The following is a 12,744-nucleotide window of genomic DNA, read 5'->3' on the forward strand; positions in this document are numbered from 1 at the left end:
AAAATTTAAATACCTGGGAGAAATACTCATCCCCAATGGAGATGAAAAGGAGGGATTAAATGAAAGGGTGAGAAGGATGGAGTTGGCATTCAGACTATGTCATGACACCTTTAAGTCCAAGTCCTCTCAATTCAGGCCAAGTTAAAACATTACTGCACAGTGGTTAGAACAGAGTGCCTTTATGGATCAGAAACCTTGACGAGGATGGCTGACCCAGTCCTTGAAAAAAGAGAAAGAAGATTCTTACGAAAAATCTTAGGCCCAAGAAAGTCGACGAGTGACCCCAACACATTCTGGTTAAGATCGAACATGGAGCTTTACAAGACAGTAGAAAGAATCACGACTGGGATGAGGAAAAGGAGATCGACATTTTATGGGCATATCAAAAGAATGAACCCTGAGAGATTGGCCAACAGGATACTACTTCTGCAGGAAAAGTGGAAAAAACAACCGGGATGGCTTAGACAGGTGCACAATGACTTGGCAGAAGTAAGTATCAAGGAGGAGGACATAAAAGAAAGGACATCATTTAGGAAGAACGTTGCGGGAATGAGGGATGCGTCTGAAGAGCAATATGCAAAGCCACGGAACATCTCGGTGGAAGAGCGAGCAAGAAGAAGTAAAAGACTCAAGAATCTTTGGCAAGAGTGTAAACAGAAGGGTATCAGTCTGCATGACAGAAGGAAGATTGTGTAAACGTGGCCCACAGGTGGCTGTATGGATAAATAATAATAATCTGTCCGGCTACATGGCTAAATGGTTAGCGTGCTGGCCTTTGGTCACAGGGGTCCCGGGTTCGATTCCCGGCAGGGTCGAGAATTTTAACCATCATTGGTTAATTTCGCTGGCATAGTGGCTGGGTGTATGTGTCGTCTTCATCATCATTTCATCTTCATCACGACGCACAGGTCGCCTACGGACGTCAAATCAAAAGATCTGCACCTGGCAAGCCGAACATGTCCTCGGACATTCTGGCATTAAAAGCCATGTGCCATTTCATTTCAATAATAATCTATGCCTCAAGGACTGCGTGCACACAATGTTCTGTTTCACTCTAGGCCTACTAGATGGCAGAGTAAACCAAATCTCTCTTGGCTGTGTACAGTCGTGTTTTCATGAACACCAGTTATCTTTCATGTGCCAATATATTACGACATGAAGTACTGACTAAAAACTCCGACCACCTCTGCTGGAATCTGGAGTCTGACACTCTAAATGATCCACAGAGCTGTGCCTACACTTACCTACATAGCTCCACGCCGCCCCTCGAAACAGTCGCCCGCTGACCAACATTGTTTTAGCAGATGGAAGCACTGCTTCAGATCTTGCAGGAGTGACGATATCCTTTGCTTTCATGAGGTGAAGAGAAAGAGAAAGTCACCCTGCTGGTGACCTGTTACCTTGCCAAACACAGAGCAACGTGCCATAGCTCAGGACAGTGGATCAACTCCATCTGCACCATTCCCTGCCTTTTGACTTGACTTGACACTTTTTTTACCCATTGCCTCTTGCCGGGATGACCAAAGAACCATTCCGATTCAATCCTGTGATGCAATTTTTCTGCTGTAGTGCATCACATCAACATGCATACATACGAAAATACACACATACGTACATACATATCTTATCTATATAAATAAAATTGTAGGGGGTCCGCTGTCTGTAATTTCTTTTGTTTTGCCAATTTTTCAGATATTTATCCGTTTTAGGCCAACTCAAGACCGAATCTGTGGTTTTTACGTTTCGTGTCTGTTTGTTTGTCTGTTTGTTCCACCATCACGTCGAAACGGCTGGATAGATCTCAACCAAACTTCATATTTAGAGTATACTCATCCCGGGGAAGGTTTCGATATGCATATCATTTTAAAATCTTTGAATAGACGGAGGGTTCCTCCATTTTCTCTTATACTATTGATTTTCTGTAAACTTCGTTTACCGTATGTGAAACGTCTCTTCATTATAAACAACTTTCGTTATGTTCATAATTTAGGTTACTCTTCATATAACGGAGAAATTTACAATTTTCCGCTGGTATCATGCTCTGCAATGTGTGACCGACAGACCGACAACGAACCTACAGGTTACCATCGCAACGTCTCTGACTGCATGCCAGCAGGGAAGTAACGTATTGCCATTTTCCTCATCATGCTTTTAAATTCGTGGTTGTTCCTTGGGTAGAAGGCAAGAGAGGCGTCAATCGGCCTATCTGCGGGATATTGGCGGAATATCCTTGGATGTTATAACCGCCCTCGAATAGATTAAGTAATAACACCATTAGTCATCATCTTATTATTTGTTTACCTAAGAATCACTGGACCTAAATTTATCCTCTGTTACCGCTTTATTATATCCATAACTCACACTAGCATAATTTATTGAGGGGCATTTGATTTTCTAATACATTCACTTGGCATTTACATATTTGTTGTTATCCAGCTGCCCTCAGTTATAATCCATTTTCTATTAATTTCAACTTTCTTAACTGTATTATTTTCTTCCTTAATTACGCCGTACGTACGCGAGTGCTACAAACTACTCGATGTATTTCCACCAAGAATCATATTTAAAATACACCTGTCCTTGATAGGTTTTAGGGCAAATATTGTTTCTAAATCCTTGTACTGACTGGGGGTTTATACGAAACCGAAACAGTGATTTTGCACTTCCACAAAATATACACAACCAAACTTAATGGAAATCTACCTACCTTGGTAGAAATTAATTTCTAAACCTTTTTTCTCATGTGCATCATTTCGATACGAGGATTAATAAGGGAGATATCATTAACGGACCGTTTTCCTGTACAAGTCCCATCGGGCTTGACTCACGAGCGGGTGCGTGTAAAGCGTATTCCTTATAACTTGAAAACTACTGAAGACATTCGAGAAAAAAAATTATATTTAGCATTCACCTGTCCAGAGGTAGGTTTTAAACGTAAATAACATTTCATATTCCGGAATGGACTGGCGGTTTATAGGGAACACAAATGGTGATTTTTACTCTTCTACAATATATACAGAACAAGACCAAACGTGATGGAATTCCACCTCTAAACCTTTTTTATTCATGTGCATTTTTCCGTCAGGAGGATTAATAAGGGAGATATCATGAATGGTCACTTTTGCAGGTTAAGTCCAGCGGACATAGCCCAAAAGGTGTTTTACATGGAGCAGATCCCTTATCTATATAAATCAAATCGTAACGACTGTGTGCCTCTACACTGACTATTTTGGCGAAATTTTCGTACAGCTTTCCGTTTAAGGGGTAATAATGACCATCTCCATAATTTTTGGTTTAGTTTCCTGAAAGTCCTAATGTTTACCCGCCTCGCCCAAAATCCAGATTGCGGCATAATCTGCCAGAAGAAAAAGAAGATAATTGAAATTTGACAAAATTATAAGTTTTAGCCTGTAACGAACGGAAAACATCCTAGATCATTAAATTTTTCACTTTTTATCCCCGAAGAATATCGAAATATGCAGGCAATTTTAATGATGGTGCAGACCTTCGGAAATTCCTATCACATAACGGACTGCACAATCTCCGTTCAATTTGGAATGATCTACAATCTTGGTCTTATGACTTTTTGCCGTATCTGTATCCCTTTTACGTTTGATTTTTCTCTATTAATCGATGCTAAGTCAATTTGGAATTTTCACATGCATAATTCATACTTTCAATTACTTATATGAAATACAGAATCATCATACTCTTCACTAAAATTGGCCCACCCAGTAGGCATATGTGAGCCAAATGCTATGTATGTAGCTGTCACATAATTATCCGAAAAGTAATGTCATGTGAGATAATCTTACAAAACCTTTACCCTGTTCCACGTTTCTAACTCAATCTGACCCAAGAATAGATGACATATCATCGGACCAGCCATTTTGGCCACTAAATCCGGCGTGTCTTATGGTATAATCCTTTGTCGATATGACGTACGTTTAATAGCAGTTAATCTGTAAATGAAGGTCTTCAGTATTGTAAACACGCATATACTTTCGTATGTCGATCTATATATATTCACTGATGTCGATTTTTAGCGATCGAGAAAGGGTGGGTCTGATATTGTAATCAGTACTCCCCACACCGACTTTGACTGGCAGTGGGAAAGGGTTCCTTCTCCAACTCCTGTGTAACTGTCATTAGTAAGGAAGGCCTACAATTGTAATGAATAGTTCCCTTCTCGATTTGACTTGCAGAAGGCAAGTGAGCATGCAGTTTTGTTTAAAACTCCCCTACCCGATTGTGTTTGGCAGTAGGCAAGGGTGCCCGCCATTATAAAGAAATGTCCTCATCTAAAATGTGACTCGCAGTAAGGTGGCTGGCAGTAGGAAAATGGGCCTGGCATTATAATGATAACTGCACAACTCAATTTCGAGTGATAGTAGGTTAATTGCCTACCATTATAATAGAAACTCCTCAACTGTAATCTGTCTGGAAGTAGGAAAGGGGGCTGCCATTTTAACGAAAACTCCCCAAATCGATTCTGTCCGCGTAGTAGGCAATGAGGCTTGCAATTATAATGTAAACTTCCCAACTCGACTGTGAATGCCTGTAGGCAAGTGAGCCTGCCGTTATTTCACAAATCCGTAACAAACACTTTACATTGGAAACAACGTACGGGGACCTCCCCATGCTCTTTCTTGGATAACGCTAAGAGACATGCAATTTTAAAACAATCTTATTTACTGCATGTACACTATTTACTTCGATATTCTAATACAATGTAGAATACTGTAGCGAAAAACGGGTACATTCGCTAGTATACATATAGAAATTGAACCAGTGATCTATAGTCTATATATGACATGGAAATGTTTTTGGTCAAACAATAATGTTGAGATTCTAGCAAACTCATACGTGTTTGTCTTGTTGCAGTCATTGCCCATCACAAGACCAGACCCCATGCGTCGCAAACTGTTGCTGGAACTCTTCATCCCGCACTTCATTTCCATAGCGCGACAGAGCATAACGCACCGCGCCTACAAGCAGAGCCTCATGTACCTCGCACACGCCGAGAGACTCAACGTGCTGCTGCAAGAAGAAGCCAACTCGGACCACGGCATGGTCGGTCGCTTCTTGTTGAACATACAGGTACTGAAAGACAAAGCTACCGCTCATTTGAACCCCAAAACCCCACCTCCAGAGTCTGAAGAGTTTGTCTTTGTGAAGAAGAGCATGATGAGGATACCGTCGGCAGTGGACGTAACCGTCAAGAAGATCAGTGCGGCACCCCTGTCCAAAGTTCCTGTACCAAAGATCACGATTGCTGAAGTACATTCCAATGTCTCCGAAACAGACACAGACAAGGTACCTTCAGCTGCACCTTCAGCTAATGTGAGCGAAAACGAAAATGAGGAAGTGGAAGAGACAAGTCTGTAAGGCACTACGATCTGGGAGCCGAGATGTTCGTATTTGTGTTAAGTCAGCACAGCTTACAAATTCAAGATTGCTAGTTTGATGTTGGAATGAAGTTCATTTTGTGTGGCTATTACAGCCTTGTAAGGCACATCAGGGTAGGCAGCATCCCCCACAAATAGAAAACTGTGTCAGTGTAGAGAAGAATGTAATTTTTAACTAATGACTAACCCTTAACACAGATGTCGCTATTTCCCTCTCATTCTTAGCTTTCACCTAAGACTATGCAATTTTCATCACATGTTCTTTTCAAATTAAACAAAAGAGTTCATGGACAATCAGTGATGAAACAGTGGGACGGAATTAGCTGTTGTCAACAGATGTTAGGAAAAAGTTCACAAGTTTGTATTTTGTCTGTTCATATTTATCAGCAATAAAACAGACATGAAGAAACTGAGAAATTTCAATGATGCTTCTTTCAGATGCAAAACATGGTAATAGGGATGCCTGCATAGTTCAATATGTCTAGATAATATATTTTGATCCCTAATGTATTCTTTAAATGTGGGCGTATTATATTTGCCAGTACTGTTTTAGGTTTAAAAAATTCTGCTGATTATATTCAATGTGTATAATATTCCGAGTACATAACACGATAGTGAAACAAAATTAGAAATGCATCAATAAGCATCGTTCTAGTATCGCATGCTATGACATGCTTTGCAAGTACCTGAGAAACAGTAGATACAGTAGTTTTTCCTCAGTGTGATGAGCAACTGAGAGGACTTTCAACTATGCTCGTAACTGTGATATCTTTTTTGAAGACTTTGGGGTATGGTGTACAGCTTTCAGTGCTAATGATGATTAAAGGGTTGGAAGGACTAAAGGTGTTTTACCCTGCATCATCAAAAAAATCTTCCAGAACTGACGCCATAAGAAGTGGTCATATTCAGATTTTATTTAAGTATTTATTTATTGAGGATACCTATAGAACATTACCAAGAAAAAGTTATACAAGTGAAACTGAGTGAATGAAAGTGTGAGTTTGAAATCGTGTAAATATCTTATGCTCTATATTTAAATGTACAATTGTTTTATAATAAAAATTCTAAAATGAGAACAGATGGAAAACCCTCTCTTAATTCAGAGTACCACCGAGCGACTTGCTACGTATCAGACAGCTTTGAAAGGTGCCATTTTCACACCAGGCTGTACTTTAATGAACTCAGTACCCCCACTCCTTTCAAAGTTGCTGAGACCAAGAACCAGACAGCCAACATCTAACGAGGATATGGTACAAGAAGAATACGTACTTTCCAATCATCATGTCAAGTGGTAGTGTGACGTTTAACAAGGCTATTGTACAATCTTCTCCACCTGTTCCAGTCCTCGCCTCGATGTGCTCAATCTAGCTACTTTCTCGATAGTGTTGCATTACCCACGATCTATCTTAGCAAAAGCATGTGTTATATAAAAGATTTGAGGGATGTTCCACCATTCAACACAATCTACAATATATGAAATTTATTAAGCGAAGACCAGTTTCGACTCCCTGCAGAATAATTGAATCAAAGGGAATCTGATAACAATCATCATGAGGATTGCCTAAATACATCTCAATAGGTTGGCATAAAACGCAATAACAAATTATACACACAATGACATGAAACGCTTGGCACTAAGAAAGTTATTCAATCTGGGTTAAAAATACTGCCGTGTGTTTGCAGAACATGGAACAGACTTGTCGGTCTTGTTTCAATCAACTTGAAAACATATGAACTAGTTGACACATTTGACAATGAAACATATTACAATTACAGAAATCGCTTTGCTCTAGGTCACGTAATCTTGCAGCGCTTTTGTACAGTATGGATCAAACTTGTCGGTCTTGTGGAGAGCTGATGTTAAGAATAATTGGTAGTTATCTGCTTTTGAAGTTGAAACTGTCGTCTACTAATGTTGTTGATGTAAGAATTAATGATGGTATGGCCTTGGATTATCGAACAATATCGTTAAAGGTGGATGACTCAGGAAAAAGAAATAAGAAACTAATGTGTGTGCTTGGGATTTAATTATAAAGTGATTTGAATAGTACTCACTCCCTTGTTCCCGCTCACGTTGACCTGCCGTTAGAAGAGTAGGGTGCGCTCTATTCGACTCAGCTAATTTTAACTACCAATTATTCTTAACATCAGCTCTCCACAAGACCGACAAGTTTGATACATCCTGTACAAAAGCGCTGCAAGATTACGTGACCTAGGGCAAAGCGATTTCTGTAATTGTAATATGTTTCATTGACAAATGTGTCAACTAGTTCATATGTTTTCAAGTTGATTGAAACAAGACCGACAAGTCTGTTCCATGTTCTGCAAACACACGGCAGTATTTTTAACCCAGATTGAATAACTTTTTTAGTGCCAAGCGTTTCATGTCATTGTGTGCATAATTTGTTATTGCGTTTTATGCCAACCTATTGAGATGTATTTAGGCAATCCTCATGATGATTGTTATCAGATTCCCTTTGATTCAATTATTCTGCAGGGAGTCGAAACTGGTCTTCGCTTAATAAATTTCAAATATTTTAGATTGTGTTGAATGGTAGAACATCCCTCAAATCCTATTATATTAGTTATACGTCAACACGGAAATGAAAATCATAACCTACGAAAGCATGTCTTAAGATCATTACTTTTTCTAAGCTGTCTTTCCCATGTTGCACAATGTGTCCAAAGATTTCTTTGTTTTGATACTAATGATCTCATTCGGAGGGTGAACAGTGTAACAATAAACTTTTTAGTGCAAAATGCTCATGAAGGTATCCATAACATTTTTTTTGCCAGCACCACACTTCAAAAGAATCTACTTTCTTCAGATTTGCAGCGCAAATAGCCAACCTTTCGGCTCCGAGTCATCTCAGTTTCAGCTCCTCCTATCGCGTCATGTACGCCAGGTGACGATATCTCTCCACTGCCAACGCTCTTTTAAAGGAGTTCCCGTTTCTTTCAAAATTAGGCCAACAAGTTTGAGGTGGCTGAACATTTGCCGCCAGATGTTCCGTGGTCAATCTCTGGCACATGTGGGTATCAGAGGGACCAGAACATGGTCACAGGATGTATGCAATATTGGTTGATGCTGGTCTTTTCCCTTTCCCATCAAAATTGTAAATACCACAATGCTTTCACCTTAAAAAATAAAAAAGACAAGAAGACTACTACTAATAAAAATCACTGAACTGTTGGAAAAGTTCATGTTTTATGCACAGTATATGCAAAGAAACATTTCCATCAGGAACAACTGTCCTGAAATACAACCTCAGAGTTAAAACGGAGCCTCTCACCTACATCTAGCCATTGCCTGCAACTCAACTGCAAACTTTCTTTTGTGAGCTGATCAAGCTGTGTGTGTCAACATGAAAATACATTGCGACTGAGGAAGTGTAATGTGGTTCTACAATCATAACAAACTAGCCATTGGACAAATGTAGCTGTAATATCTGAACACACCTCAGCTAACAGCGCCAGTCTGCATAATAAACATGTAGGATGGCGAGAGTATGACGCAGATAATGTAATTTTGACAATAATCATGTTTCTAATGTATGGATTAAAAAATGTTTACTCCATACTTGCAGTGCTTGGTATTTCCTTGACATAATTCCAACCGGTATTCATCAAGGAAGCGCGCCTGGTGGTCATGATCGTTAATACGCAACACCGTGGTTAGCCGGTTCGAGCCCCATTGGTAAAAAAAAATGTCACCATCAGAATGTTGGCCGGCAGGGTATGGGAGGTGGTAGTATAAAATTTCTAATCACTAGATTGGGTGTCAAAAGCCTGGACTAAATTACAAACTTCTCTGCAGTTATATGGAGCCATATGACGCTGTTGATGGTGATTCGTTTGTCAGACCGGGAGGTTAAGTCTTGAGCAGACCCCTTGGTGCTATTCGACGGGAGTAGGCTATGTGCCAACAGTGGGTTTCACCCTCTCCCTTTCTACTATCATATATCATGTCATTCATTTCATCTCATTAACTCCTCTGATGAGGTTTATGGCAGAAAGGGCACCCGGTCATAAAAAGACAGATTCATCTCCCTTCATACCCAACCCCGTAGAGAAATGGGACAAGGGTTAGACAAATATTAGTCAAGGAATTCTTTGTACTTCCGGATTTGTTTCATCGAGAGAAAGAGACTGTATTCTAACATGTTCTTAGATATTTGCCATGGGTCTTAATAATTGAACAGCTTCCAATCAGCTCTTCATTTTTTTTTTCCTTCCCAAATTTATGTTAAATAAAAGCTTTAATTATTAATTTCTAGTATTATTTAAATTATATCATCAGAATGGAAATCCAAGAGAAGAATGAAATCTATCAATGATGCAGCTTATCATTTATCAGCAGTGATAACCAGTATCTTATCAAACAACAGAACATTAGAAACACAATGAGGAAAACTACTCTCAAGAATAACAAATAGCTTGGACACTCCAGCAAGACAAATACTTCCTTTTCTTTACTTCTAAGTTTACTACAGGCCAAGGAATGGCTCCAGAAAACAGCTGAGAACTTGATGGCTTGGGTACCTCATGTCCCCACTTACACATACGAGGTTCGTCGCCATAAGACCTACCTGGATTGGTGCGACGTAAAAAATAAAAAATAAAAAAATAAATAAACCCACCCACATACGAGGGTGAACTAAGAGAGGGATATTGCTTGGAGGGGAACAGCTTAGGAAGGTAGAGAGTTTCAAGTACTTCGGAAGTATCATAGAGGAAAGCGGAAAAAATGACAAGGAAATAATTGAGCGTGGAAGACAAGCAGGAGCATTCCTGAAGTATCAGAAGCTTGGTTTGGAGCAAGGATGTCCCTCAGGGAAGCAAAAGGGTGATATACACGATGTACTATATACCTATTCTGACGTACGCAGCCGTAATGAGGCAGAGAGCCGTGAATAGCATACAGGCAAGTGAAATGAAATTTCTGAGAAGCAGGATAGAAATGACAAGATTGGATAAGATGAGAAATGAGAAGGTTCAAGATATAGTAAAAGAAGAGCCACTACAGAATAGGATAGAGCCATCTAGACTTAGATGGTATGGACACATGAAGATAATGACAGAGGAAAGAATACCGAGGAGAATGCACGCAATAGAGATAACAGGTCAACGACCGAGAGGAAGACCAAGAGACAGGTGGATAAAAGGAGTGGAAGAGTGTGTACAGTGACTAGGGACCCGGCCAACAGCTGGAAACTGCAGATGATGATGATGAAGAGGGTGAACTAACGAGCAACATGATTTCACAAACCAGGATTTGTTATTATTGGCAAACTATAATTACTACATTATCTACAGACCTTTCTTCATTATCAACGTAATATCTATTTCTTTGCATACATTTTTCCCACTGTCCTGCAAGCTTGGAACCTTTTTGTGGTACAACTCCATCCTGGCAGGCTACAGACGCTGTACGTCTCTTAGTGTTCTTTCACAAAGAGGAAAAGAGCACCATGTTGGAACCATAGGCAGGGTGCAGCAGAAGCCTATTTCCTCCTTGGCAGACAGAACAGAATGGTGCTGAAGAATGTTGTTTCCCAGGTGTTTATCGCCAGACATACAACGGAGATGGCTAAGTGTTTGGAGCATTTGTGGTTTCCTCAAGTTCAAAAAATTCAACCAGAATCCACTCCTTGGCATCCCAAAACAATGAACTATTTTTGCTTTTGTTCTTTATTGTAGAGTTCATGATCAATCGCAATACTTAATGAAAAATGATCATCGACTCTGAAGGTCTTGAGCGATGGCTTTTCTCTGAACTTCGTGGTCTTTTGTCACAAAACATGGGATCCAGCGGTAACTTAACTTTTTGGGGGCCCAAGCTTGCTATCATTTCCTACACTACATCGTGTTCTCCTTTGAGGTATTCGGTGGCACAAGAATGGAAAGGGCTAGGATTGGTGAAATAGCAGCTGTGACTTTAATTAAGGAACAGCCCCAGCATTCGCTTGATGTAAAAATGTGAACCCATGGAAAACCATCCTCAGGGCTGCCAACAGTGGGGTTTGAACCGACCATCTCCCGAATATTGCAAGTTTAGCCACAGTGAAGTTTGTGGTGAACTTCAGCAGCAATGACAAAACAAAACTTCACTGTCAGCCACTCGATTGAAACTAATGTGACAAAACCTTACAGTCTCTAGACTGCAATGATGCACTTGGTTATATAACGGTATATTGATGGATTCTAATTGTTTTACATTGTTCCTAGTTAATTTCAGCATGACATTCATAATTTGAACTTTTATTCAAATTGTGGGTAAATAAGAATGCCTTAGAGATTGCGCAAAGCCTCAGTTGCGACAAATATCTGCTTATAAATTATAACAAAACAACAGTTCTATAAAAGAAACTACTAACAGAAAGTCTGCCACGATACAGTGTACAGGCAAAAACAGCAGCAGCCTGAATATAAATATGAGGGTGTTTTTATATGACTCGCATACAAGATGGTCATTAACTCAGCAGTACAACAACGTACCTCAGCACGTGATCAAACAGCACCCCCCCCCCCCCCTCTTGATGATGCTGAGAAGAACAGGAACTGAAAATGTCGAGACTGGTCTTGTTTGCAGTCTCCTCTTTCTGCAGCGACCTGTCTTGGTGTTTATATTTTTTCAATGTTCCTTCCTATCACTCTAAATAATTCTCTGTCATTCCATCCTTATTTTTTTAATTTTTTTTTATTTTGCTAGTTGCTTTATGTCACACCGACACAGATAGGTCTTATGGCAACGATGGGACAGGGAAGGCCTAGGAATGGGAAGGAAGCGGCCGTGGCCTTAATTAAGGTACAGCCCCAGTATTTGCCTGGTATGAAAATGGGAAACCGTGGAAAACCATCTTCAGGACTGCCGACAGAGGGGTTCGAACCCACTATCTCCCGGATGCGAGCTCACAGCTGCGCGCTCCTAACCGCATGGCCAACTCGCCCGGTCCCATCCTTATTACCACTCATACAAACATACCTCTGATGAGCAGTAAAAGAGGCCAATCCTAGAGGATACATTCCAGGATGGGACAAAGTTTGCAAGAGTCAGCACAAGTAGAGACCAGGAAATTGCAGAAGAGTTGCTGCACATCTGCAGAAACAGAACGAAAATATTGAATCACTCGGCTTCAAAACACCTAGCAGAGACTAGTCATTGTTGAGGAAAGTTGGAGAAAGCAACAAAGGAGTAAAGAGTAGATAATATCCACGTTAAGAGCCCGTAAGCTCAGTGTTCTCTGAGCAGTCTCAGTACTCTCACCCCCTTCAATACTTCTGCAAGTACACATGCTGGGAAAGCAGACTTCCTATCTGACATCATGCAAAGAGG

The 12,744-nt window shown here is 40.2% G+C and overlaps 2 protein-coding genes across 3 annotated transcripts in view; one reads left to right on the top strand and one right to left on the bottom strand.

Moving 5' to 3' along the window:
* LOC136884702 (uncharacterized) overlaps positions 1–6,495 on the top strand; it is a 49,393-nt gene extending 42,898 nt beyond the window's left edge. The window contains exon 4 of the mRNA XM_067156982.2: positions 4,885–6,495. Coding sequence (XP_067013083.2) covers positions 4,885–5,388 — 504 coding nt within the window. The 3' untranslated portion in view covers positions 5,389–6,495. The remainder of the gene's footprint in view (positions 1–4,884) is intronic.
* r (carbamoyl-phosphate synthetase 2, aspartate transcarbamylase, and dihydroorotase rudimentary) overlaps positions 1–12,744 on the bottom strand; it is a 394,723-nt gene that overhangs the window by 185,624 nt on the left and 196,355 nt on the right. The window lies entirely within an intron of this gene.

The sequence above is a fragment of the Anabrus simplex genome, chromosome 13 (assembly GCF_040414725.1).
Source record: "Anabrus simplex isolate iqAnaSimp1 chromosome 13, ASM4041472v1, whole genome shotgun sequence".
Classification (NCBI taxonomy): Eukaryota; Metazoa; Arthropoda; class Insecta; order Orthoptera; family Tettigoniidae; genus Anabrus; species Anabrus simplex.